Source organism: Pipistrellus hanaki, assembly GCF_964339955.1.
Source record: "Pipistrellus hanaki genome assembly, chromosome: 3".
Classification (NCBI taxonomy): domain Eukaryota; kingdom Metazoa; phylum Chordata; class Mammalia; order Chiroptera; family Vespertilionidae; genus Pipistrellus; species Pipistrellus hanaki.
In genome coordinates, this window is record NC_140505.1 from 84,423,478 (window position 1) to 84,451,157 (window position 27,680).

At 38.9% G+C, this 27,680-nt stretch overlaps 1 protein-coding gene across 3 annotated transcripts in view; it reads left to right on the plus strand.

Moving 5' to 3' along the window:
• The first annotated feature begins 2,553 nt into the window (after positions 1-2,553).
• The window catches only part of MIPEP (mitochondrial intermediate peptidase), a 186,993-nt gene continuing 161,866 nt past the window's right edge, over positions 2,554-27,680 (plus strand). For 2 of the 3 annotated variants that reach the window (XM_084879363.1, XM_084879364.1), the window contains exons 1-6: positions 2,554-2,868; positions 6,241-6,414; positions 12,281-12,369; positions 15,758-15,844; positions 22,754-22,817; positions 27,439-27,621. In XM_084879363.1, the coding sequence (XP_084735489.1) occupies positions 2,665-2,868; positions 6,241-6,414; positions 12,281-12,369; positions 15,758-15,844; positions 22,754-22,817; positions 27,439-27,621 (801 nt within the window). In that variant the 5' untranslated portion in view covers positions 2,554-2,664. The remainder of the gene's footprint in view (positions 2,869-6,240; positions 6,415-12,280; positions 12,370-15,757; positions 15,845-22,753; positions 22,818-27,438; positions 27,622-27,680) is intronic. The other variant, XM_084879365.1, reaches the window with a different exon arrangement.

Sequence of the window (27,680 nt, forward strand, 5' to 3'; positions counted from 1 at the left end):
GATGTTGATAACATGAAATATTCAGCCAGAAAAAGCTAAGAACTATATGATTTCACTCACATGTGGGATAGAAAACTGAACACAAACAGCAGTGTAGTGATTGCCAGAGTGAAAGGGGTCCTAATGCAAGATGACAGGAGAAGATTTGACTTTGGGTAACAGGCACATGGTCTATGTAACATAGAAACCCACACCTGAAACCTACATGTTCTTGTTGACTACTGTAACCCCAATCATTTAATTAATAAATATTTTATAAAAAGAAAAGAAAATCTCTCAGATAATTAAACCCTTTTAAAAATGATGATACAATCAGCATGCTTATGAAACATATTGATGGATTTTCTTTTAAAAATATATTTTATTGATTTTTTTTTTTTTTTTTTTTTTTTTTTAACAAAGAGGGAGAGGAATAGAGAGTTCAAAACATCGGTCAGGTGCCTCTTGCACACCTCCTACTGGGTATGTGCCCTCAACCAAGGTACATGCTCTTGACCTCAATCAAACCTGGGACCTTTCAGTCTGTAGGCTGACATGCTATCCACTGAGCCAAATCAGTCAAGGTGAATTATCTTTTTAACTGGACACATTTGACATCTCTGGAAGGGCCTGCTACATAGGTGTTAGATGTGCAATGTGTGGTGGCTGCCACCAGGAAGCATAAGTCCCCTAAAAACTAATCAGGTACAGGTAACATGATGTTAATGAACATGGAGTTAGGAATTGGGGAGACTTTTATTAAAAAGCCAGCAGAAAAGAAACTCATGGCTGAAACTGGTTTGGCTCAGTGGATTCAACATCGGCCTGTGGACTGAAGGGTCCCAGGTTTGATTCCAGTCAAGGGCACATACATAGGTTGCGGGCACATCCCACTGGGAGGTGTGCAGGAGGCAGCTGATCGATGTTTCTCTTTCATCGATGTTTCTAGCTTTCTATACCTCTCCCTTCCTCGCTATAAAAAAATCAATAAAGTGTATTTAAAAAAAAAAAGAAACTCACAACTTACCACATTTACAAAATGAAATACAAATTTATGGTAAACTTGTAAATAATTGTATGCATACACATGGTGATATTACCAAAATTATAAGTGTTATTTATAATCATTTCATCATCATCATCATCACTTTGGCTTTTCTTCCCTACCAGGTTACATTGAAAACAAACTTCCTTTAAAATTAAATTGTTAAAGGGGAGCATTTAGAATCTGTCCATAGGAAGCATGCACTACTCTTGGGCTTTGTTGCTGGCTCTCTGGAACTTTACAGATTTTTTTCAGGACTGCTCAAAACCAGCAGGAAGGGTTGTTTCCCTAAGTGCAAGACATTATTTCTAAATAAAGTACATTGGAAATCCTGTATAGTTTGCCATGGAATAAAAAGGTTCATTCGGGTTCTTGTTCCTTTGTACAAGTTGCACATCTGGAAACTAAGGCAAATGAATCATGCTTTAATTTGATCACAAAAGACCACAGCCCTTAATACCCTCTGCATTCAGACACTGATTTATCCGAGTCATTGGGTATCCAGTTCCTGCATAAAGCTGAGGTGGAGAAGTGATATTCTGAGAAGCTTGTAGAAGGCTGCACAGCAGTTTCTTTCTCCTTGTTTTCCCAGGTGGTCTTCTTCCTTACACAGAGTGACCTGGCTTCCTAGCTACAGAAAGGTCAATTTTCAAGGGACCAGTCCCATGCTGATTGTAACTCAGTAGCCCCATCCACTGAGAGATCAAGAAGTGGCAGGGGTTTGGCAACAGCCAGGTAAAATGTGAGAGCTGCTTTGGCAGCCTCACTTTCCCTCAGTCCTCTCCCCAACTATTGGTTCTCCCCTCTGTGCCCACATAAGTGTCTTAAAATAAAATCACATTAATGTTAACAAAATCCTCTTACACAATGTCTATGCACTCCTCTAAAGTAGATGAGGTGCCCAGTGCAATTGTCTTTCTGCAGATGAGATGTTCAAGTTTGGGAAGGTAAAGCCTCGGATCCTGGACAAGAACTTGAGCATGACTTCAATTGGGGGTGACTTCCATACACTTCAAGAAGGCTGAGGCTGTCAAAGAGTCCCCCATTCTTGTCCTAGCAGCACCATTCCACATGCTCCGTACTAAGTCCCAAATCACAATTTCCTAATGCCTCCTCTGCCCCTAAATATTTTCATTTTTATCTTGTTAATTAAAGTTTGGCAAACCCCTCTGCCTTCAGATTTGTAGAGTAGGTTATTAAAATAATTTTCCAATTCAAGTAGATGAAATTTCACTGGTAGTTAAATTTACTTGGTTCCACACAACCATAGCTCTGATGTGAAGTCACACCGTATATTTAACTTGAACTATCTTTTCGAGAGGAGTTTGAATCATCTCCTGTCACGTCGGGGAAGACCCTCAGATGCTCATGCTTTCTTCTCTGGGTGTTTACTGCCACTCCTGGAAAAATTGGCCCCCTTGTGCAGGCTGCTTGGTGGAAGCATAAACCTTGGCCGTTCCCGACTCTAGGCACACGGGGGCGCAAGACCGCAGCAGCAGCCGAGAACGCGGCAGGCGACGCTCTTGCCTGGACGGCGCAGACGTGCCCACGTCCCGAGAGCCCGGCTTTCTGACGGGGAAGTGCGGGTCTCACGTGGCCAGCGTGGGGCCGCTGCCTAGGAAACGCGGCGCGGGTCGGGGATGCTGCGGGACACCATGCTGTGCGCCAGAAGGCTGGGCGGCCTGACAGCCCGGGCGCCGGCTCTGCTGCCGGGGCGATCGCGCCGGGGAGGCTGCGGAGCCGGGCTCCGGGCCCGAGGCGTCAGCACCGGCTGGTCCCCGGTGGGCGCCGCGTTCAATGTCAAGCCCCAGGGCCTCCGCCTGGACCTGCTTGGGGAGCGCCGGGTGAGCGGCGCGGCGCGGGCTCCCCTTGTTTCCTGGGACAGCTGGCCCCTTCCCCGTGGGCAGGACACATTTTGCGGGGTCGGGAGGAGATGGGCGAGAACGCACGTTTTACAGGAAGTTGTTTGCACGCTTGGTGACCTGTTGGTCACCTCTCTTAGGGTCTGGATTAAAGGGGCGGGCGGTTTTAGTGGTCCCCTCACCAAAGTTTGGGTCCTAGGACCTATCTCTGTGTGAAGCCCCTGCTCCACGGAAAGTTAAAATAGTTCATCTTGCAAGTGAATTCCGCCCCTCCAGTGCCACCCTCTCCTCACACTGAGCCCAGCCCCTACTAAATCCACTTTTGCTCCAACCGTGCACCTGTGCCCAGGAGGCCTCGCCCTGGGTGTTCACACTCGGTGACACGTATTCCTTTTGCCAGGACACACATGCCTTCAGTTCTGTCATTAGTGATAGATGCACGAAATTCCATTAACTTTTTTCAAAGCTTTGGGCTCTCTTGTTTTGTGTGTGTGTTTTCTTTTCGTGTGTGTGTGTTTGGATCAGGAAAAAAAAAAAAAAGCTGTTGAAAAGAAGTTAATTTTCTATGGTGCCGTGGAGTGTTTACATTGATTTCTTCCTTTGGGACATTACTGACAGAATTCTTTGGTTTCTATTAATTTCTGTATCCCTGCTGCCCAGTATGGTGTCTGGCTTCAGTAGTCAATATTTGTTGAATGACTGAATTAAAGATGAATGGAAGGCAGGGTTTAAAGGCCTGTTCTTCTTACTTTACTTTTGTAGATTTTTGTCAGTTTTAGGTTTTACTTTTGCCTTTATTATTTCTTTATTATGCCATTAACTTTTATACAAAGTGGAGTCTAGAATACTGTTGTAGTAAATTTAGTGATGTTTTTCTTTTATTTTATCTCCTTAATTAGCTTTGTCTATTTTCAATTTTTTGCATGAAATGTTCCACACTAACTTCCATACAAGAAAATAAAAATGTTGATATTAACAATTGGTATGTGGAGAACTACCTGTAAGTTCTGAGCAGAAAGGCGTAGGTTGATTTGGGGTGGATGAAATAGAACTAATTTTAGCTTTGTTTTCTTTTGTATCTCATGGTTTTAAGTACTGAAACCAGATTTTCAAATTTATGAATTAGTTTTTGACTGAAAAAAAGTTTGTTTAATTTTTTTGTATTACCATAACTCAGTGGTCGGCAAACTGCGGCTCTCGAGCCACATGCGGCTCTTAGGCCCCTTGAGTGTGGCTCTTCCACAAAATACCACTTGCAGGCGTGCAAGTACAGTGCAATTGAAACTTTGTGGCCCATGCGCAGAAGTCAGTTTTCAGCTCTCAAAAAGAAATTTCAATCGTTGTACTGTTGATATTTGGCTCTGTTGACTAATGAGTTTGCCGACCATTGCCATAACTTATAGTCTGAGATTTAGAATTCCCAAGGGTAGCAGGAAGAGGTGTAGATCTAGCCTGTGCTTGACTCAGATGAAATCAGTATAAAGTTTATATAAGGTTCTGATTCTACTCTGCCTCCAACTATTTTTATTTTCTTTAATTTCTTAGTATCATTTGAAGAGAGGTCAACAGCTTAACTTGCTTTCTTACAGAAACAGTAGGCCTTACCAGGTCTGAAAGTTTTACCTCCTGCTATTTCCCAAAACCGTCATGTTAAATAGCATTTACAAAGTCCAGCATGTGCTCCATTAACTTGATTCATTCCAGTTCCCTGTTCTAGACACTATGTGGGGCAGCTGGTTAGAATGATGAAGGGCAGGGCTCTGCCTCTGGAGCTTGACTTCCAAGGAGCAACGACTTTCAAACAGATGAATTGCTATACAGAAGTATGGAGGAAGTGTGGGCTTTAGAGGTGTAGGGAACCCATTCAACTTCTGATTTTCCCAAAATTAATTAGTGACCTCAACCTTTTTCTTTACCTCTTAAGTCTGTCTCCTTATCTGTAAACAGTTAGTGGTAGTTCCTGCTCTGGAATTGTGTCATTTAAGTGAGAGACTTGTATAAAGTGCACAGTTCACTGTTAGGCATGAAGTAGATAAAGTAGATGTGTGCTTTCCTCCCCTGCCTTCCTGAGTGCTAAAATAAGTGTGGTTGAACTGGTCCAAAAATAAGATTGTTCCCAATTACATTCGTGATTTCTGTCTTTATAAAGATATTTAAATGCTTTTGGAAACTATAAAAGTTGCTGCAAGTGTCAGCCTGTGACTTGGTTTAATATGATTATTAAGTCTTTCTGAAATATCTGTGTGCTTGATTAATCAACTCATTGTCCCTAATTTATAATTGTGGAATAATTGGGGTTTGTACTGGACCTCACTAGATGCCAGACAGTGTCTAAAGAAAGGACTTACATATTTTTTTCTAACCTAGTACCTGTATGCATGCTGTGAGATATGTATTATCATCCCCATTGTGCTAAAAGAGAAAATTTAGGCCTAGGAGGAGAAAGAAGCTGGTAATGACTATAGTTAAATCTATCATATCTTATTTATGTGCCAGGTACTCTTAAAATTTTTTTTAACATATATTATCTCATTTGATTTTTGTAACCACTTTATTAGTTAGATTCTGTAGTAGTGCATAGCTTGATTTTTAACCCATATTTTAATTGATATTTTTATAAATAATTTAAAAATGAAGAAAAATTACACTCTTAAAACATGGAAGAATGTGAAAGTGATTCTGTGATCACAGATGTAATCTAAACCAGTGGTCAGCAAACTCATTAGTCAACAGAGTCAAATATCAACAGTGCAACGATTGACATTTCTTTTGAGAGCCAAATTTTTTAAACTTAGACTTCTTCTTATGCCACTTCTTCAAAATAGACTCACCCAGGCCATGGTATTTTGTGGAAGAGCCACACTCAAGGGGCCAAAGAGCCTCATGTGGCTCAGGAGCTGCTGTTTGCCGACCACGGATCTATACTAAAAAAGGTAATATGCTAATTAGACCGGGTCGACCGGACATCTTCCAGACAAAGCCATGGTGGCAGGGGTTGAGGCAGAGGTGGTTAGGAGCAACCAGGCCAGCAGGGGAATGCAGTTAGGAGGATCAGGCCAGCAGGGAAGGGTGGTTAGGGGCGATCAGGCAGGGAGGCAGGTGAGTGGTTAGGAACCAGGTGTCCCAGATCCCATAGGGATTGTGCCTAAACCGGCAGTCGAACAACCTCCGAGGGATCCCACACTGGAGAAGGTGCAGGCTGGGCTGAGGGACCCCCCACTCTGATGCACCGGGCTTCTAGTAATCATATAATAGACCAACAAAACCCACGATTTTCTTTATGAAAAACAGTATTTATACATACCAAAAAGTAATATATTTTGTAATAAATTGGAAATACTTGTTGAATTTCAGGGTCTTTTTGGAGTTCCTGAGCTCAGTGCCCCAGAAGGATTTCGTATCGCACAGGAAAACGCCTTGAGAAAGACAGATTTGCTGGTGGCGCGTGCGTGTTCCACTCCACCTGGGCCACAGACTGTGCTCATCTTTGACGAGCTCTCTGATACCTTGTGCAGGGTGGCTGACTTGGTAAGATTTGGTGTTAAGACTTGTAACTTCCGTCCTAAAATTCAAAGTTTATTAGATTTGATATTAGACTGCAAGGTTAAAAATGTCTGAACTATTTGACAGCTGTTATGTGTAATTTGTTATAGTGAAGTATGTTATAGTGAAAGAGGGAAAATGTGAAGGAAATTGTGATATTTAGAACTTGTAATTTAACGTGAATATTTAAGAAAATATACATGTAATATTCAATAAAAGAATGACCACTCATATGTCAAAATTTTTTTGTATGACCAAGATTCTTTTTTTAATATCATTTAAAATTTTTTTTCAATTACAGTTGACATAGATATTATATTACTTTCAGGTGTATGCCCCAGTGATTACCTTAAGTGATCATCCTGAAAAAATCTCATACCTATTTGACACCATGCATAGTTATTTGAATATTATTCACTATATCTCTACGCTCTATTTTATATCCCCAAGACTACACTATAACTAATTTGTATTTGTACTCTTTTTAAAAAAATATATTTTATTGATTTTTTTACAGAGAGGAAGAGAGAGGGGTAGAGAGTTAGAAACATCGATGAGAGAGAATCATCAATCAGTTGCCTCTTGCACACCCCCTACTGGGGATATGCCCGCAACCAAGGTATATGCCCTTGCCGGGAATTGAACCCGGGACCTTTCAGTCCGCAGGCCGACGCTCTATCCACTGAGCCAAACTGGTTTCGGCTGTATTTGTACTCTTTAATCCCTTTACCTTCTTCATCCATCCTCCTAATCTCGCTCCCATCTAGCAGCCATCAAAATGTTCTCTCTATGAGTCTATTTCTATTCTGCTTGTTTTGTTTATTTTGGATTTTTAGATTCAATTGTTGATAGGTATATATTTATTGCCATTTTATTGTCTATATTTTGTATCTTTTTTTCTTCTTAAAGAAGACTTTAATACTTCATGTAATACTGGTTTGATGGTGATGAACTCCTTTAGCTTTTTGTCTTTATCTGACCTTTAATTCTAAATGATAGCTTTGCTGGATAGAGTAACTTGTTTATAGGTATTTAGTTTTTATCACTTTGAATATTTTTTTGCCACTGCCTCTGGCCTGCAAAGTTTCTATTGAGAAATCAGCTGATATCTTATGGGCACTCTCTTGCTGCCTTTAAGATTTTCTGTTTATCTTTAACCTTTTGCATTTTAATAATGATGTGTCATGGTGTCAGCCTCTTTGGATTACTCTTATTTGGGACTCTATGTGCTTCTTTGACTTGTATGTCTATTTCTTTCACCAGGTAAGGGAAGTTTTCTGTCATTATTTTTTCAAATAGATTTTCAGTTTCTTGTTTTCTCTCTCTCTCTCTCTCTCTCTCTCTCTCTCTCTCTCTCTCTCTCTCTCTCTCTCTCTCTCTCATTCTGGCACCCCATGGTGTGAATGTTGGTATGCTTGAAGTTGTCCCAGAGGATCCTTATACTATTTTCATATTTTTGGATTCTTTTCTCTTTTTGCATTCTGATTGGGTATTTTTTTTTCTTCCTCATATTCCAAATTGCTGATTTGATTCTTAGCGTCCTTTACTGTTGATTCCCTGTAAATTATTCTTCATTTCAGTTTGTATATGTTTAATTTCTGACAGACCCTTTTTTATGTTGTTGATATGTTCACTAAGTTCTTTGAAGTTCTCACTAAGTTCCTTGAAGTTCTCACTAAGGTCCTTAAAATTTTCAAAGCTCTGAAAGATCTCAGTAAGTTCCTTGAGCATACTTATAAACATTGTTTTGAACTCTATATCTGATAATTTTCTTGCTTCCATTTCATTTCATTCTTTTTCTGGAGTTGTCTTCTGTTTCTGTTTTTGTTTTTCATTTGTGACATGTTTCGTTGTTTTGGCATTTTGGCTGTTTCCCTGTATTTGGTTCTATGTATTAAGTAGAACTGCTATGTCTTCTGGACTTGGTAGAGTGCCCAGTGGCTCAGCTTCCCCAGTCACTTGAGCTGGGTACTCCAGGTGCACCCCTGTGAAGGCTGTGTACACTGTCCTGTTGTAGTTGAGCCTTAATTGCTGGAAGGGGTTGACATCCAGACCAGTCGGCTGTAGCTACAGTGGAAGAGCTGCTGTGCATGAGCCGACCCTATGGAGCAGGACTTGCTTTGATGGGACTTTGATTATGTCATTCATGGAGGTGGTAGGGTTGTAATCTGATATGGTCTGAAGCTGACCACCAGGTGCACTGGCTCTGGGGCTTCCTGGAAGATGCAAAGTCAGCTACTGCCTGGGGACATCCTGCACAAGCTACAGTGATCTGCAGATGTCTGCTACTTGTGTTGGGCTTGAAGGTTCCCAGGAGAGGTCAGTCTGTGAACCAGTCATATGTAAAAGTCACTGGATACAGCTTGGGTGGGCCTAAAAATTGGGTGGGATGGGGTTTCAGGGAATCACCAAGGTTGGGCATACAGTGTGAGCCAGGTTAATAGAGTCTTAGGTATGGTGCCTGCCTGTGGGCTCTATGTGGGGGGAGAACTCAGCAAAGGAACAATGGCCTCTTCTAGCACTTTTGTCTGGGAGAAAGCTGCCCCACCAGCTGTTGTCCTGATGCCACACAATTTAGTTCCTCCCCGTATGTCCCTGGTTCCTTTTAAGCTGTTGCCCCAGCGCTGGAGCTCAGAGTGAGTGAGTCCGAGTAAGTCTGTGCACTGGCCCTTTTATAGGATTGGCTGGGATTCCAGCAGCCTCCGTCTTTCTCAGCCAAAACCTTGCTGGTTTTCACAGCCTGAAGATATGGGGACTTCTCTTTCAGGCACTGGATACCTGGGCTGAAGGGTCTGGTGTGGGGCTGGGACTCCTAGTCCTCAGAGGGAACCTGCGCAGCTAAGATATCCCTCCCGATTAAAAAACTGCCACACGTGTTTGGGACCAGCCTATTCCGTGCCTTCACCCTTCTTACCATTCTTGATGTAGCTTCTTTAATTCCCTAGTTGTAGGGCTTTACTCAACCAGATTTTAGGCGGTTCTGAGTGATGTTTGTTCTGTAGTTCAGTTGTAATTTTGATGTGGTTGTAGGAGGAGGCAAGTACCATGTTTACCTACATTGCCATCTTCCATGACCAAGATTCATTCTTTATGAAAACTTCTACCAAAATTTTAATAAAAATTTATCTGTTTGTTTACAATAAAATTAGTCTTATAAAAAATAGTTTTTATAAACCTTTTAAGGAATGCATTTTGTAATTAAAAGTAAGGTTTTAAAAGCAAACTGATTATATTAACTTTTTTTTCTTAGTATTTTGAAGTTGAAATAGAAGTGTATCTTGCTGAGCAGAAGGCATGATTTTGTCAGCCCAAGAGAATCATGTCTTGATTAGTCATATCAATGAAAGTGATTATAGTGGTGTACATGATGCAAAATCGTGATCACTTATGCTGCTATCTACTGGGTATTGGGTTGTATATAGCTCTTTCTGCATATTCACTTAACATTGAGCCAGGCTTTGTAATAGGCACTAGAAATACAGTCATGATTAAGACAGAACAAATCTCTGACCTCATGGAGCATTATAGTGTTAATTTGTTTTTAAATCTTACTAAGCACCAGCCTGTGATAACCACTTTACCTGGATTAATTGATTTAACCTTCTCACCATATCTAATTTTCAGATGAGGAAAGAAAGGCATTAAGAGGTTAAATGATGTGTCCAAGATCAACTAGCCAATAAGGAGAAGTTGGGCTTTGAGTCCAGGTAGTCTGGTTGAAGAGCTCATGTTCTTACCTGCTATTCTATACCCTCCTGGGGGCTGGCTGGCTGCTGAGATCTGATGACACCTTACCCGGAGAGGTTCGAAAATTGGTTAGCCTTCCCATAATTTAAAAAAGTATTTATTTATTTATTGTAAAAATTATCATAGAGTAAAATTGAGTTCTTGAGTGGAGGATGGTACAGTTCTATGAATTTAACTCATTTTTCATGTAGCCACCACCACAGAGTATGAAAATATTCTATCCAAAAAAGCTCCCTTTAATGATTACACATCACCCCCACCTCTTACCCCTGGCAACTACTGTTCTACATCTTTATGTTTTGTCTTTTCTAAAATGTCAGGTAATTGGAATCATATATGCCTTTTGAGGTTGACTTCTTTCACCCAATTTAAACCTCCTTCATTTTTTCCCCCCTGAAATTATTTTCCTAAACCTCTAAATTGAGCAGTAACACCTTTCAGATCATCATACAATCACAGTAAACTTCCTAGTTTTAAGGACGTTAATAAAATATTTTGAAGGTTTTTTTGTTTTGTTTTGTTTTGTTTTTCAGGAGTTAAGTGAGATACGTTGTGAGTCCCCCATTGTCAGGTCTCAGTTTTAATGGATCTTGGTTCTTTCTGTTCCTTTAGTAAGTGTATGCTAGTGCTTTGAATGATGTAAGTTATATGAGATGTATTGCCAAAAAGGAGGTCTCCCTTCCCTGCTGAATTATATCACTAAAATCTGAAAAAGAAAGTGTCAGTGATTTTCACAATGTGTAATCTACTATTGGCCTTCGACGTAAAAATCCCAGGACTCACTGTCTATTTGTTGTACTTGCCTTCATTTTAATTAAGCAGTGTTCTAGGTCTTTTTTCTACCTTTTGCTTTTGCTCTTTGTTAAAGAATTTTAACTTCTCTGCCCCATAGCTTCTCCTGTTTGTGAAGGTTTTTGTATTTATACATAAAAACTAATATATGTTCTTTGGGAAAATTTTCAAAGAATCTTCTTTCTTTTTGAATTTTTAAGATTTTACCTGCCAGTAAATTTAATACCATTATAAGACAGTGATTTAAAAAACTATATTTTCTACCAAGTGGTCATTTTGCTTTATTTTTCTTTTTTAATACCCTTGCTCTGTAACAGTATTGTTTCTCTTATCACTACTATAAATGATTTTTTAGATGTATGCTAGTGTTTTAAGTTTTAATATCAATTATAAATTCTGCAACATGTAAATTGACAATTTATACAATATATTGTTAATTTTACAGGGCTCAGTTTTCAGGTGCTTTAATACTGTTATTATTTCATCAAAAGTTGTATATAACTATGGATTGAAATGTTTTTTTGTTAAAAAGTATTTAATAATAAAATTAGGAAATTATACTGTGATCTTATTTTGTTATATGTCTTACATGTCTTCTTGTAGGATAAAGGAAAAATAGTGTATTATTTTGTTTTATTCCTGATTTTTGTGCAATGTACTATAATTAACATAATAAGTAAAATCTAGTTTTACATGATTTCTTATTTAAAAAAAGAATTATAGCTCAGTTTGATTCTAAGGTCAATATGGCAGCCTTTCAGCAGTGGTAGCTGTGTGCTTTTTAGATTAGGTCTAGGAATTCATACTTACTATAAGGGGTATAAAGAAAGAATATGCCTTTGTTTTCTGCACAAAGGCTAGAATGTAGTTAAGTCAGTCTTGAAACTGTATTATGCATCAATTAAAAAAAGAAAAAAAGTCTTTAAGAGTTGTTCTCTGAGTCCAGGTTAAAATGTGAGAACCATATTGTAGATGAGTTTAATTATGAAGTCTCAGAATACGTGAACAGGAATCTGCTTGTTTGAACTGTAGAATTCAGTTGATATGTATACTAGAAGGAGAAAGACTTTTCTAAAAGAAAATTAGTAAAAATATTAAAATTTTGGGCTGAAACAAGCTTGATTCCAAGGAATAACAGAATAATGTTCAGAAAGAAGCTGCTTTGTCCTACTAGTTAGGAAAATTTCAGTAATGGAAATGCATAGGTCAAGCCAAATGGCGCATTTAAGACTAGGTTTTTCATTTTCCCCTTAGATCTTGGAAGAAAGCTTCCCATCAAATTCCCTTTGGTTTTGTTTTTTCTCTTCATTAGGCTGATTTTGTGAAAATTGCTCACCCTGAGCCAGCATTCAGAGAGGCAGCAGAAGAAGCTTGTAGAAGTATTGGCACCGTGGTAGAAAAGTATGTTCTCTTCCCCCTTTGTTACAGTACTGGGTGACAGTTTTTGGGATTTGTGCTCTAGGAAATGTATACATGGGGCTTGTCCCTCCCTAGCAGGGTGGGGGATAGTATGTTGTGAATATTGCACAGCTGCCAAGGGTGATGGGCAATGGGATGGGCCCAGGGGGCAGGCAACTGCTTTCATCCTCCCTGCACAAACAGTGTGACTTTAGGCTAGTTATTTGTCATTTAGTTTTCTTGTTTGTAAATGGGGTGATAAAATGATTTGCCTCTGAGGGTTGTGATGAAAATCCTATCTAATAAAAGAGTAATATGCAAATTGACCATCACTCCATAACACAAGATGACCGCCACAAGATTGTCTGCAGAGGAGGGCAGTTGTGGGTGACCAGGCCAGCAAGGGAGGGCAATTGGAGGGGACCAAGCCAGCAAGGGAGGGCAGTTGGGGGAAACCATGGCCGCAGGGTAGGGCAGTTGTGGGTAATCAGGCCAGCAGGGAAGGTATTATAGTTAGGGGTGACCAGGGCAGCAGAGGAGGGCAGTTGGGGGTGACCAGGCCTCAGGGGAGGGCAGTTGGGGGCGATCAGGCCAGCAGAGAAAGGCAGTTAGGGATGACCAGGCCGGCAGGGGAGGGCAGTTAGGAGCAATCGGCATGATCGTCTAGGCATGATCCCGATGGTCTAAACATCCCTCAAGGGGTCCCAGATTGGAGAAGGTGCAGGCCCCAAATTGGAGAGGACACTTCCCCCATGCCGAATTTCATGCACCAGGCCTCTAGTAAAATAATAAAAGTGCTCATAAAAGTGTCAGGAACATAGCGAACCTCCAATATCCTTGTTATCATTGGTTATATTAAGTCAGTTTTTTCAGTATTTCACTGTTCAGTTGAAGTTTAGACTCTCATGCAATTATACTGTTCTGTTGATGGCTCTGGGCCACGGGGCAAGAAGCCAACATTATCTCTACACAGTGACCTCGTAGTTCCTGTGGATTTGGAATTAGAGATGGCTAGAGAGCTAATAAATCTATCTGAGAGGCAGGCTGAGACTTGATGAAGTGACTTATTTAAAGTTATTTTGAGGTAAATTTTAATATTGTAAGCCATCTCTGAGAGCTCCAAGCAGCTTGCTAAAATAACTTGGAGGTGGACAGTGCCGTATTAAAAAACACTGAGGTGCATGATGCCATGCCAGAAAGCCAGAAAGTGTCTAAAGCTACTGAGAGCACTGTGCTCACCTGGCAGGAATTCATAACCAAATAATCAGGGCCAGTCAGCCCTGGAAGACTTCCACAAAGCAGAATCTGGATGAGGAGGAGGGCAAGTGTGGGGGTGACTTCTCCAGTTCAACAAGGCTTCCTGGAGGACCTGATGCTTCAGGATGTACTGATGCTGCTTTCCCCACTGAGCATTGTGGGATCTCTTTGGGACAAGATATATCATTTTTTATTATTGCCTTGAAAATCAAATTGCTGAATGGGATAAATCTGGTCCCTGCAAATTCCAGACACTGAGCATGAAGAAGGGGCTGAAATTGGGGTCTCATTGGGAGAGAATATAGTCTAGGGAAAGGCCCCAAGATATGGGTCAGAGCCAAAGCTGGCGTTGCCTGCTTGAGGTGCCCTGATTCTGCCTGGTGTAATAGACTTGTGCTCTTATTTGTCAGGGAGGACAGCAGGGAACCCTATTGGTTGTGAAGTGATGTCAAGAGTGTCTGTTCAAAGTCTTCACTTCCACTGGACAATGTTTCAGTCTTTTGTTCTTCATGATACTCCTCTGCTGCCCTGAGACCAGCCCAGGAACCCAAAAGTGAAGTCACCAATCAACTCATAGCCTTTACTAGACCTTGATTTTTTTATTCTCACTGAGTGCTGTGGCTCATTTTCTCTTTTGGTCTACCTGAGTCATATCTTAATTAACTGCTTCAGTTAATCTGTGAAAAATACAATGCATGTGTAGAATTGACTTATTTTTCAGTAGTGGAATAAAAGCCTGTAAGTAGGTGTGTTTGTTTAGAATTAATGCTGGATATAGACTAAAGCACATGTGTCAAACACACGGCCCGCGGGCCAAATCCAGCCCGCCAGGCCTTGCAATGTGGCCCGCACCGCGCTGTCATCACTGCACTCCGCTGTCAGTTTATGACATTGTCAGTTTATGACTGTTCAGTAAACCATTCGGCCCGCGATTTAGGCTGGATTTTAGATTTTGTCCCCTTCTCTGATTGAGTTCGACACCCCTAGACTAAAGTATAGGTATTACTGATATATGAGGATCTGTGACCTAAGACACATGTGGGAGATTTGCTCAAACTTCTGAAGAAGGTACAATGCAGGCTACTGCTAAACTGCTGCCCTTTTGACCTGGACTAGCTCCTTAGGTGTGCAAGCTTAGAGGAGATGGACAACCAACCACGGTTTTCTGGTTTCCTGGGATGGATGCCTGGAGCGGGAGAGGAGGTGATGTGACTGCCTTTGTTGAGTGTTTTTTTATTGGAGGTTACTAACTCGGTTTTCTTGGTGTTCAGGGTAACACATGAGAATGGTTTACGGCCCTTCTCTGAGGAACAGTAGGTAGGAGGCACATTATGCTTAGAACCAGCTCACTTTTTAGCAGAGTGTTCGGGCTTCTTGGCATCCAGGGAAGGACTCAAGACCTGAAGGTGGTACTGTGGGGTTGGGTTGAGAGCAGTACTCTGGTAGGGCAGGCTGATAGGCTACCTAACAATATCTAGGGGGAGTGTGTGCTGTACACACATTATCTCATTTAACCCTTAGGGGGACCTGAGGTCTAAGTAACTGAAGGGTTAAAATAACTTGGCCAGGGTCACAGCATAGTACTAGGGCCTATGCTGCAGCCTGAGTGTGTGGCTCTGAAGCTTGTGGCTTTGCGTTCTTCTCATAGTGTAGGCCTGTCATTCTCATCTAGATGAGCAAAGGTAGCCCAGTGTCTAAAGTACTCAGTTCATAACTACAAAATTGTTGTGTTTGTTTGTGCTCCTTCCATTCTCACTCCTCTCCTGACTCCAGAACAACTGGTTGTTGCATACTAGTATTGCTAATGGACTGGTTCTCTATGGCAGTGGGGTCAAATCACCGGTGATCACATTCCTTCCCTCCCCTCTTTCCTCTGCTCTTCGGGCTCCAGCTGCTGACTGACTTTAAATTTATCCTTTTATCACCCAAAACAGTTTGAATTTTAACACTTCGTCCAACTGACTGCTTGTCAATACATTAAATATAGTTATGTTCTTCCTAGTCCAAGTGAAGAAACAAAACAATCCTCAATCCTTTGGCCTCTGACATTAGAATCTGACATCCTTCTCTTGATGTAAAATAAAAAAGTAGGTATTAGAAAATCATTTAATACTTTCATTTACAATTTTTACAGGTTGAACACAAATGTGGAATTATATCAAAGCCTGCAAAAATTACTTGCTGATAAAAAACTCGTGGATTCTCTTGATCCAGAAACCAGGTACTCATTTCCTTGCATTTATTATGATTGTGACTATGGAGGCTAGACTAGAAGACTCTTCCTGGGTATCTCTCTGCTCATCCCCGCCTGTGTCTGGGGGTTTCTCCACAGGTATCGCTGCATGATTCCTGCACTTCCTTTAGTACTCCACTCAAATGTTGTCTTCTCCTCTAAGAACTTCGTATGAGATCATATGCTTAATCCCCTTGTCCTAGTCACTTCCAACACTAATTTATTTGTTTGTTAATTTGTTTATCATTTTTCTATCTCACTATACTGGAAGTTTCTTGAGAATAAGAATCTGGTTTGTTTTGTTCACTGCTGTATCCTTGGCACCTACATCACTCATGCCCTATCCGGCAGTGTTGCCCAAACTTTTGACATATGTGTACCCCTTCTATAATTTTCACAACGCTGAGTACCCCTCGTACTCATGAGAACGTAGAATTAGGCGGGGCTAAGCACGGTTCAGTGCATACTCCCACCAAACTCCGGTGCAACGTGTACCCCCACCAAACTCTTCCCGTACCCCTGGGGGTATGCGTACCACACTTTGGGAAACTCTGAATTGTCTAACCAATTAATGAATATCTATAAACTGTTGATAATTACATTTAGCTTCATGCTTAAAGTTCCATAATTGATATCACCAGAAGATATTAGCAAATTGATTTTATTTACTGGGTGGATGCCAAAACCCTTGAAATGATTTGCTGTGGTTCACTAGATTATATTTGTTAATCTGAATTGAAAAGGTCTCCTTTCCAAGTTAATACATAAAAATATTTGATATTGGACTTTGGATATCATTTCTTTGTTCAAATTAATTTACTATTAAATAAGTGTTATAGGGTTTGTCATTAACCCACCTAGATATTTTTTGTGTCATAGCGCAGATATTAACATTTTTTCTTACCTATTTGTACTTAACTACCTTTTTTTTTTTAATATATTTTGTTGATTTTGTACAGAGAGGAAGGGAGAGAGATAGAGTTAGAAACATCGATGAGAGAGAGTCATCGATCAGCTGCCTCCTGCACACCCCCTACTGGGGATATGCCTGCAACCAAGGTACATGCCCTTGACCGGAATCGAACCCGGGACCTTTCAGTCCCCAAGCTGACGCTCTATCCATTGAGCCAAACCTGTTTCAGCTGTACTTATCTACTTTTTGTTTATGGGACACTTTCTTCTTTTGACTCCTTGATTTCTCCCTCCTCCTGCTTCCTTCTCTCCTTTCTGTCTCCACATGTGGCTTGTGACTTTCTTCAACTGAAGCCGTACCCAACAGGGAATGGTTGATAATAGGAACTTGTGTTAGTTTGTGAGTAGTGTGATGTATGAGTAGCATAATAAGGCTGTGTTGGGGGATGCTTTTACCTGATTGCCTGGTATGCAGATGTTTATTTGGTCCTACTGCACATTGATCCTATGCTCACTATACTAATAAAGCCAACTATACCATCAGAATAGTTTGTCTTTATTATAATTGTATTGTATTTAGCATTATATTGCCTTATTAGCAAAACAAGTAAAAGTTAAATGACTGCTAATTTTGCCAGATTTATTCTCATCTGGTACTGACAATAGCAGGTTATTCATAATATGACTTTAAATTTCTTTTAAAAATTATTTATTGAATTTAGAGACATGGGAAGGGATGGAGGAAATGAGAAAGAGAGAGAAACACACACACACACACACACACAGAGAGAGACAGACAGAGAGAGCGAGAGAGAGAGAGAGAGAGAGATTGAAATTTGTTGTTTCACTTATTTATGCATTCGCTGATTGATTCTTGTATGACCGCTGACCAGGAATTACACAACCATGGTGTATTGTGATGACACTCTAACCAACTAAGTACTCAGACAGGCCCATAATTTAACTTTAATAAAAATTGACTTTTCCTTATTTAGTGATTAAAAGTTGTAGTGGACTAGCATACCATTTTAGATACAAAATACTTGTGTTAATAGGATACATACTATATTTCTGGATGTTACTGAAAATTCCAAAAGGATCTTTTAACCAGAACAGCCTGGTACTGGCAGGAGAATAGGCCTGTAGATCAATGGAACAGAACAGAGACCCCAGAAGTGACCCACATCATCCTGGTCAACTAATATTTGACAAAGGAGACAAGAAAATACAATGATGTAAGGACAGTCTCAAATGGTATTGGGAAAATTGGGCATGTACTTGTAAAAAATGAAACTAGAACACCAACTTAACCATATACAAGAATAAATTAAAAATTTAAAAGAAAACATAGGCAGCAAAATCTCAGACATATCACGTAGCAGAATTTTCACTGATACATCTCTTCGGGCAAGGGAAACAAAGGAGAAAATAAACACATGGAAACAAAAAGCTTTTGCTTAGCAAAAGAAACCGTCATCAGAATGAAAAAGGAACCCACTGAATGGGAGAACATATTTGCCAATGACACATCTGATAAGGAATTAATTTCCAAAATATATAAGGAATTCATATAGCTCAACAAAAGGATGACAAGTAACCCAATTAAAAAATGGTCACAGGACCTGAATAAACAGTTCTCGAAAGAGGACATACAGATGGCCAATAGTCTTATGAAAAAAATGCTCGACAGCACTATCAGAGAGATGCAAATTAAAACTACAATGAGGTATCACTTCATACCTGTCAGAATGAGGGTCAGTTTGCATATTACCTCTTTATTGTATAGGATGATTTACAGGAATAGGGGAAATTAATACATTTTTTAGTCCATATGACAAAATACAATATAGACATTGAAAGCCATATTTATGAAGAGTATTTCAATGTCTGTGATACATTTTTTTTTAATATATTGATTTGTTACAGTGAAAGGGATAAAAAGTTAGAAACATCGATCAGTTGCCTCCTGCAGCCCTCCCCTACCCCCCCCCCCCCCCCCACTGGGAATGTGCCCACAACCAAAGTACATGCCCTTGACCGGAATCGAACCTGGGACCCTTCAGTCCGCAGACCAATACTCTATCCACTGAGCCAAACCGGTTTTGGCAATTTTTTAAGAAAAAGCAAGATACAGAAGTCTATATAGTTGAATCTTATTTTTTCTAAATAGCTGGTATAACATAGCAAAAGTAAATTGGATAGAAAACAAGGGAAGGTCTTCATTGTTGGTGTGAATCACAAGTTAATTGTCGCCAATTTGGTATCTTCATAAAACAACGATGCTTCCTCAGTCTGTGCTGAGGTCCCATTGGGTTTCTCCTACCTCAGTGGTTGGCAAATTGGGCTCATGAGCCACATGTGGCTCTTTGGCCCTTGAGTGTGGCTCTTCCACAAAATAATCGTGCAGGTGCACACATACAGTGCGATTGAAACTTTGTGGCCCATGCGCAGAAGTTGGTTTTCAGCTCTCAAAAGAAATTTCAATTGTTTTACTGTTGATATTTGGCTCTGTTGACTAATGAGTTTGCTGACCACTGCCCTACCCCTTCTCCCCAGCCTACCTGGTGTGGTAACGGAGTCAGTGGCTCTTTTAAGTGAGGGAATACATGTATTGTCTCAATGTCCATTCAGAAACTCAGCAGACATTTTTCAAGTACCTGCTATATGCTGGACACTGTGCTAATATCTCTAACCTTATCTAATTTAATTAAACATGTTCTTCATAGCCTTAAAAAAAGAAGAAAAAAAGTAGACTGGAAGGAAACCTATATATAATATATAAAAGCCTAAGCGACTGTCACAACTGAAACAACCAAATAGATGACCAAACAGGCTGTGTATGGCAACCGGGTTGGCAGAGGGGATAGTGATGTACCGCCATACAACTGAACAGAGGGCTGCATGGGGAGAATAGGTCGGCAGGAATAACCAAACAACTGAACAGAGGACTATGTGAAGTGACCTGGCCAGTAGGGGGGACAATGAGGGACGGCCAAAACGACTGAATAGCAGGCTGCTTGAGGCAACCAGGCAGGGTGGGGGGGCAGTTGGGGACAACCAGGTCAGCCGGGGCAGGGGGGGACAGTGAGATGCGACCAGGCTGGCAGGGGGTGGGGGGCAGTTGGGGGTGACCAGGCCAGCGGGGGAGGGGGGGCAGCTAGGGGAGATCAGGTAGGCAGGCAGGTGAGCAGTTCAGAGCCAGTTGTCCCAGATAGTGAGAGAACTGTCCAATTGCCAGTTTAGGCCCAATCCTGGGGATCGGGCCTAAATTGGCAGTTGCACATTACCTGAGGGGTCTTGGATTGGAGAGAATGAGGCTGGGCTGAGAGGACCCCCCCTCTCCATGCATGAATTTTGTGTACCGGGCCTCTAATTCTACAATAATTTTAATAGCAATTATCTTTGGTGGGATTAGTGATTTTAATTTTTCATACATTTCTACAATAAAGCTGTTATACAATAAAGTTATGTAATACAATAAACTTAAAGAATAAATTTCTATCACCAATTTATTAACTTCTTCTATTTTTCTTTTCTCTTACTAAAACAAACAGCAATACCTTTGCTAGAAAGATTTTTTAAGTTTACTCATTACAAAAGGAGATTAATATGAGGTAGAGAAAACGGGGATAGTCTCTAGGGGCTTGAGTAAAGCACTTTACGTTATTTAAGAAAGAAAGTAAAAATTAATAAATTATAATGTGTTCTATTGAGTTTTCAGAATTTTAAAGTCTCACTTTAATTCTGTTCATTCAAGGTATATTAGCACAATAATCAGGAAGATAAGTATGTCTATTATGAAAAGTTCAAGGAGAGCCAAAAGATTAGATCAAATATCTGGATAATATAATTCCAGAAATAAAGTGTTAACAGAAAGAGGTGTTACACTTGAAGTTGGTTTCAAGCTTGCAGTAGGATTAAAGAGAAAGAAAACAATTCTCATGAGCCAAGAAACTCAGCTTCCAACACAGCATCAAAGAATTTAACATTCTAAGTATCTGCTCACAGTTGGAAGAAAATGGAAAATTTTATGGAGAAGGTCTTTGAAAAATTGTCCAAGTATAAACTCTTTTATGTTTTTAATTATTGGGATTTGGATGGAGTTAAAATAAGTAATTACCATGGTGGCTTTCACAGGTTAGTGGTCTGCAAATAAAGGAATAAGCTCTTACATGAAAAGCAAGTTATAATTGTTTTTCATGTTTTGCAATACATATATTGACTTATTTAAACATTGGTGGAAACTTTTTTGTTCCTTCTTTGCTTACTATAAATTTCCATGTAAAGCATTTATAGCTCTATACAATGAAGGCCTCTCACACATGACTTTCTATCATGTGACCTCAACACACTTTAAAAAAAAACCTGTATGTTGACCCAACATTTTTTTTTTTCTTTAAGCAAATATCACAATTCTGTTGGAGTCCGTAGTAGAGACCCTAGATTTGGTTGGTGGTAGAGGACAGTGTTCAGAGATCTCACCATGGAGGATAGGACATTTCGTGAGGTGTCAGTTTAATCACACTAAGGACTTATGACCTTGAGACAGGTCATCTTGCAGGAGGTGCAAGACTGGACAGAAGGTGGCCCGTTAGGGGTGGTTGCAGTATTTAAGGGCAAGGGTGACATAGCCTGTAAGATATATTCTTGTTTCCTGATTCCATAATATTTGTCAGTCATGTTTAAGAGTGATATTAGTCTAATATCTTCTGGAGATCAGGAATCATATATTTTTATATGGTTTTATAATCATATATTCTTATATCTGAAGAGCTGTGTGCCCCAGCCCATGCTTTTGTGGCACATCATGGTGATGTCTTATTTCCAGTACACACATATTTTCTTTTATTTACTGTATTTAATGAATTCAATATTTTTATTTCCCGGGTAACCTAATGTGAAAGTAAATGATATTAATTAGCTCGAAATGCAAAAGGGAATATATACTTCTAAATATAAAATATTCAGGAGAAAAATCCATAAAAAGTTCACTCCTTACTTTGGATATGTTATCCAGGATATTTTCTCTTCCATTGTTTTGTTGTTGATACTAGTGTTTGTCACTCTAATGTCATTGTTACGTTAAGGAATGGTAAGGAAATTAGGGCCTGTTAAGTTTGCAGCTGCATTTTATGATCACTAAAGAATGTTGATCTCTATAAAGCATGCTAGTACTAATTCTTGAAATAGTGAGGAATCTTCCCTCCCAAGTTTTAAGCAAATTTAGCACAAGAAAAAGAGGATGGAGGGTTGAAGCTGATGACGAGCCTGCTTTTCAATAGTAAAGAATGAATAAAAGGTGATGCTTTAAATACAGCTGACACATTAAAGGGTATTATTAATGGTCTCTTATGGAACTCACCACTTTATTTGTATCCATGTTAAGAAATTTATTATTTATTTTTCCTTGTATTTATTAATTCATTTAAAAAGTACTTATCTCCTTATGAAACATGCCATATGTAACATGCATACGTCTTTACCCACAAGCAAGTTATAGTTCTGTTCAATACACATGCTAAATATAACATGTATTATAGTTAGACATGTATAGACCTACCTAGTTGCAGATGTGTTTTTCCTACAACTATTATAGTATGCAGTAAGTATTTTTGAAGGAAGGAAAGCTGGACAGTTGAAAAGATTTCCACCTCTAGAAAAAAGCAGCAGATAAATTTGTTCTCATTGGAGTAAGCACTATTCCTTTGGTTCAGCTTAAGGCTTAGTGTACTTAAGTTAGCATAATATAGATGATGCTAGATCACCCATAGGACAGGTTAAAATTCACTAAATCAGGTAGATGTTTTGATTCACTTTAAGATGTTAAATTTCATTTCAAAGAAAGTTGTGTGTGTGTGTGTGTATATAAACATCTGCCTTTTGTCAGTAATATTGAAGAAGGCTGATTTATTTAGCAAAAAATTTATTTTTATTTGTAATCATTATTACTGATTATAACCTAGAACTCATTTTTTTTTTTTATAGGCGAGTGGCCGAACTTTTTATGTTTGATTTTGAAATCAGTGGAATCCATCTAGACAAAGAAAAGGTAAAACTTTCTGTTTTTTGGGTTCCCTTATTTTACTAATATTTAATTGGCATTTTTGTTGCTAAGTCTTCATGTATAGCTTGAATTTGCATATTGTAAAACTGCTTAGATCATTTATATTATGAAATTCTCTTACAGGTTGTATTTGAATGTGGTGCTCTCCGGAAGTTGGCCTGTCACCATGATAATTCAGAATTAAAAATGAGTTTAGACAGCAGGGATGTTTTAGATGTCTTGGAATTAGGATGAGATGGAAGTATCAAGAAAGACAAGGCAAATGAGTGAGAAAGTTGACACCATTGGAGATTAAGATTTGGAGGTAGAAGTATAGGGATATCATTAAGACCTTTACATAGGTATATTTATTCAGATTATAGGTGTCTTGACACAGCCACACAGTTTTGTTCCTGAAGCAGGGTATATGGGTTGTGTAATGTTTAAGCTGATGCTAGGGAGGTCTTCTATATTGTCCAGACTCCTCATTTTACAGGTGTGAAACCAAGTCAAAGTGTTTTATTTAAGTTCCCATCCTTAGTTTCCAGGACTCCTAACCCTGGCCACTGCTTCTTCCAGAACATGACATCTTAAGAAACTGAGGGCTTCATTTCAATATCAAGCTCCAAGTTGGAAGAATGGGGGTGACTTGACCACCACTGAAAGACCTGCTTGCTCCACAATATCTCCCTTACTGGCCTGCAGTCTAGGCTACTATAGTTGTGCTTTATTTAAAAAATTTTTTCCTAATAACTATAATATAAAGCCACTTAACCTATTCATAGAGCTTAGTTTATTAGAGTATCTTGAAAAATAGAGAGCCAGGTATTGGGATATATATCATATAGAATAGATTATGTCATTTCGATTGGGGCAGGGTTTGAGCAATGCTGAGGCTGCTCACTCATGATTCCTGGCCTAACCCTAAGCCCAGCATTTACAAGGCTAATAGGCTTATTGTAAATTCACATTGCCTAGGATGGACACATTTTCCCCTCTCCAAGCCAATTGTTTACTTCTCTGTTCCAGTGATATCACCATTCTTGGAATCATTCAAATTAAATTTTAGAGTCAGTTTGCATTTTTTCCACTCCCAATATTCTCATATCTTAATCAGTGATCAAGTCCCCGGATTATTCCTTTAGAACTTCTCCTTGCATCTGTCTGCATCCCCAAAACGACTCATCTTGATCCTTATCACCAAATCCCTACAGGTCCATTGTCTTCTGACACTCAATATAATTAACGATTAAGCATTTGCTATTTAAAGCATATACCACTCATCAGATCTTTATAGCAACTTTGAGGCTGGTGCTACTATTATTCCTGTCTAACAACAGATGAAGAAACAGATACCTATAGGTTATGTGATTTATACAAAGTTACAGAGCTAGTAGGTTGCATATTACACAAATGTGGAGCAAAAGTAGTTGTACTTTTATATTATGGAAAATAATACAAAATTAATAATATTACAAGAATGAACTCTGTTTCATGTACTCACAATTGTAAATCTACTTTTGCCCCACCTGTATATCGAACACTCTAGAGCAGTGGTTGTCAACCTTTCTAATGCTGCGTCCCTTTAATACAGTTCCTCATGTTGTGGTGACCCCCAACCATAAAATTATTTTCGTTGATATTTCATAACTCTAATTTTACTACTGTTAATGAATTGTAATATAAATACCTGTGTTTTCCAATGGTCTTAGGCTCTACAACAGCAGTTCTCAACTTGTAGTTGCCTACTACTTTAGAGCCTATTCAGCTAGCCCTTCCTACAGTTCTAACTGACAGTGGTCAGTCTAACTAACCTGTCTGAACATTGGAATCATTTCCTTTAAGCATTGACTTGATTGTTACTCTCCTGTCCAGAACCTTTCAGTGACTTCCTCTTGTCTATTGGGAAAGTATAATCAGCTCTCCCTATGCCTCAGTGAATTCATAATACTCTGTCCTTCCATTTGTGTTTCTGTATCATCCTCCTCTGCCTGCTCACCAGGTTTATTCCCCTAAAATTCCTGTTAAGGCTTCATCTTCAGCCATTGGTGACTGCAAAGCTTCATTAATCCTGGGGTGGAATTCTGTATTCATATGAACTCATATTTTACTTATTTTATACATCTGATATTTATCTTTAACTTTTTTATTGAAGTTGTTGTTATTATTGCATCTAAATTATATGTTTCTCAAGGATAGAATATGTGGATCATGTTTTTAATGCATACCAGTTTTGGATTTAATAAAATATTGAATGAATGTATAATGAATCATAATAATGCCTGCTAATATTAATCAAACTTGATATCATCAGGAGGAAGGCTAAAGCTGAATGATTTAATCATTTTATTTAATCCTCATAAAAGATGTTTTTGAAACTTTACTAAAAAGTATTATGTGTTAAGTCAAGCTTAGTTTCACCAGTATTAAACTTGTCTTATTGTGCATTTTTTTTAATCCTCACCTGAGGATATTTTTTTACCCCATTGATTTTTGTTTTTTTAAGAGAGTGAAAGGGAAGTGTAGACACAGACAGAGACAGAGAAACATAAATGTGAAAGAGACACAGGTTGGTTGCCTACTGCACATGCCCCGACCTGGACTGGGATCGGGCCTGCAACCCAGGTGCAGCCTTTGACCAGGAATTGAACCTGGTCCTTTCAGTCCATGGGCTGATGCTCTAACCACCCAGCCAAACTCGCCAGGCCTAGCTTATGTTTTTATAGAAAAGCTGCCCTTCCTAGAAACTACTCTGGGAACCCATGGATATTAAATCTCTCTCTTGTAACTTCTATGTCTGTTCTCTAAGGTGCTCTGCAAGGACAGGATAAAATGAAAATGTTACAGTTTTTAAAAGACAGGTCTTGAAATAAACCCAAGAACATAATCTACAAGTCGTAGTTTTTTTTTCTTATTTAATTTGGAAGCTGTCACTGAATATAATTTACAAGTTTGAAATTAAGGGAAGTGTGTGTTTTTTAGCAAGTATGTAATGAATAACAACAATTTCATAGACTTCTTAGAGTTGAGTACTGCTCATTTAGTTATCTCATGATAATGAAATGCCTACCAGATTGTTGGTGAAGTTGGGTAGTAAACCCACTTATTATTTTTTCAGATAAATAGTTATTATTTATTTATTTTTAATATATTTTTATTGATTTTTTACAGAGGAAAGGAGAGGATAGAGAGTTAGAAACATCGATGAAAGAAACATCCATCAGCTGCCTCCTTATCACCTCCTACTGGGGATATGCCCACAAATAGGTACATGCCTGGGACCCTTCAGTCTGCAGGCCAACACTCTATCCACTGAGCCAAACAAGTTAGGGATATTTATTTTTTCATAGTAAAGACTTTGGGGAAAATTTTTGGAATTATCCTGTAATTTTTTTCATCTTTTCTGTTATTCCAATTATTACCATTAGGTGGTGCTAATTGGCCATATCAGAAACAAAGTAAACAGAAATCTGGACTATAAAGGATGTTGGGATATCTGAAAAGTTATTTTTCACATAAAGTTTGAATTTTCTATATTGAAACTGTTTGGTTATTAATATATACTTAATTTTTAGCATCTTATATTTATTTTAAAAATATATTAGTGCTGCTTAATCATTTTTTAGGATCTTAATATAGTTTAGAATCTGTTAGTAACTATTGACTCCTTTTCCAGAAAGACTTGCATTTGTTTTCACATGATACCCATCATGAGCCCAGGTCCAAGTGCTTGTCTAGTTTTCTAATAGCAACTAAAAATTTATCTCTTATCCTCCCATAGACCTGAACTATAGTTTGTGTCATCCCTTTGATATACATTTTTTCCAGAGATTGTATGTCCTAAAAGTGTTACTGCCAAATAAAATTCTCATAGATGTGTCAACACCATCTCCAACATCACCAATGGTTATCTGAGGTCCAGACAGTGAGAGTGACAGTGAAGGCCAGACACAAAAGAGAGGATATGTGGTCCTGCCCTTATGGACTAGTCTAGTTCTCACCACTCCACTACTGTCATTCTCTGGATACCAAAATATATGCAAAATCCAGAACTTTTAAAGTGTTCCCCCTTCTGGAAATTCTCTACACTCTGTGAAGAATTTTAACAATTCCTTTCCCCTCACCTTTTTAGTATAATCTTTTAAGATGGTATATTTTCTCGCCTGTATTTCAAATACTTAATTTTTAATCTAAAAATACTTTTAAGCACTGTATTGACTAGATTCAACTACAGTCTCTTAACTAAGAGGTCTTTTGGGGGATAGGGAAAGATTTTGTACTTCCTAATATTGTTCATTTCATACATTAGTTATATAACCTAGACATAAAATAGAACTCTAGAAATTATGTAAATCTTAAAGCATGGAAATACTGTACAACATAAGGATGATCTTTTTGTCTAGATATTAAATGTCTATCAAAAATAGAATAAACATATTGCAAGTGTGTTATACATTTAGTACATAATATATTCAATATTCATTTAATTATTTAGTATCTTATGAAACTATAAATAAAATATTAATATTGATTGCTATATTATGTCTACATGTCTATTAAATTAGTTGTACAATATTGCTTAACTGCCTTTAAATAACTTTTACTCCCCTCTTTCTCCCCCATATAGCGTAAAAGAGCAGTGGACCTGAATGTTAAAATCTTGGATTTGAGTAGTACATTTCTTATGGGAGCCAACTTTCCCAACAAGATTGAGAAGCACCTCTTGCCAGAACATATTCGCCAGAACTTTGTACTTGCTGGAGATCATGTAATTGTTGATGGTCTACATGCAGAAGCACCAGATGACTTGGTATGTGTATTCTATTTTCTTATAGTTCAGGTCCCATCTATGTGCTACTACTGTCTTAA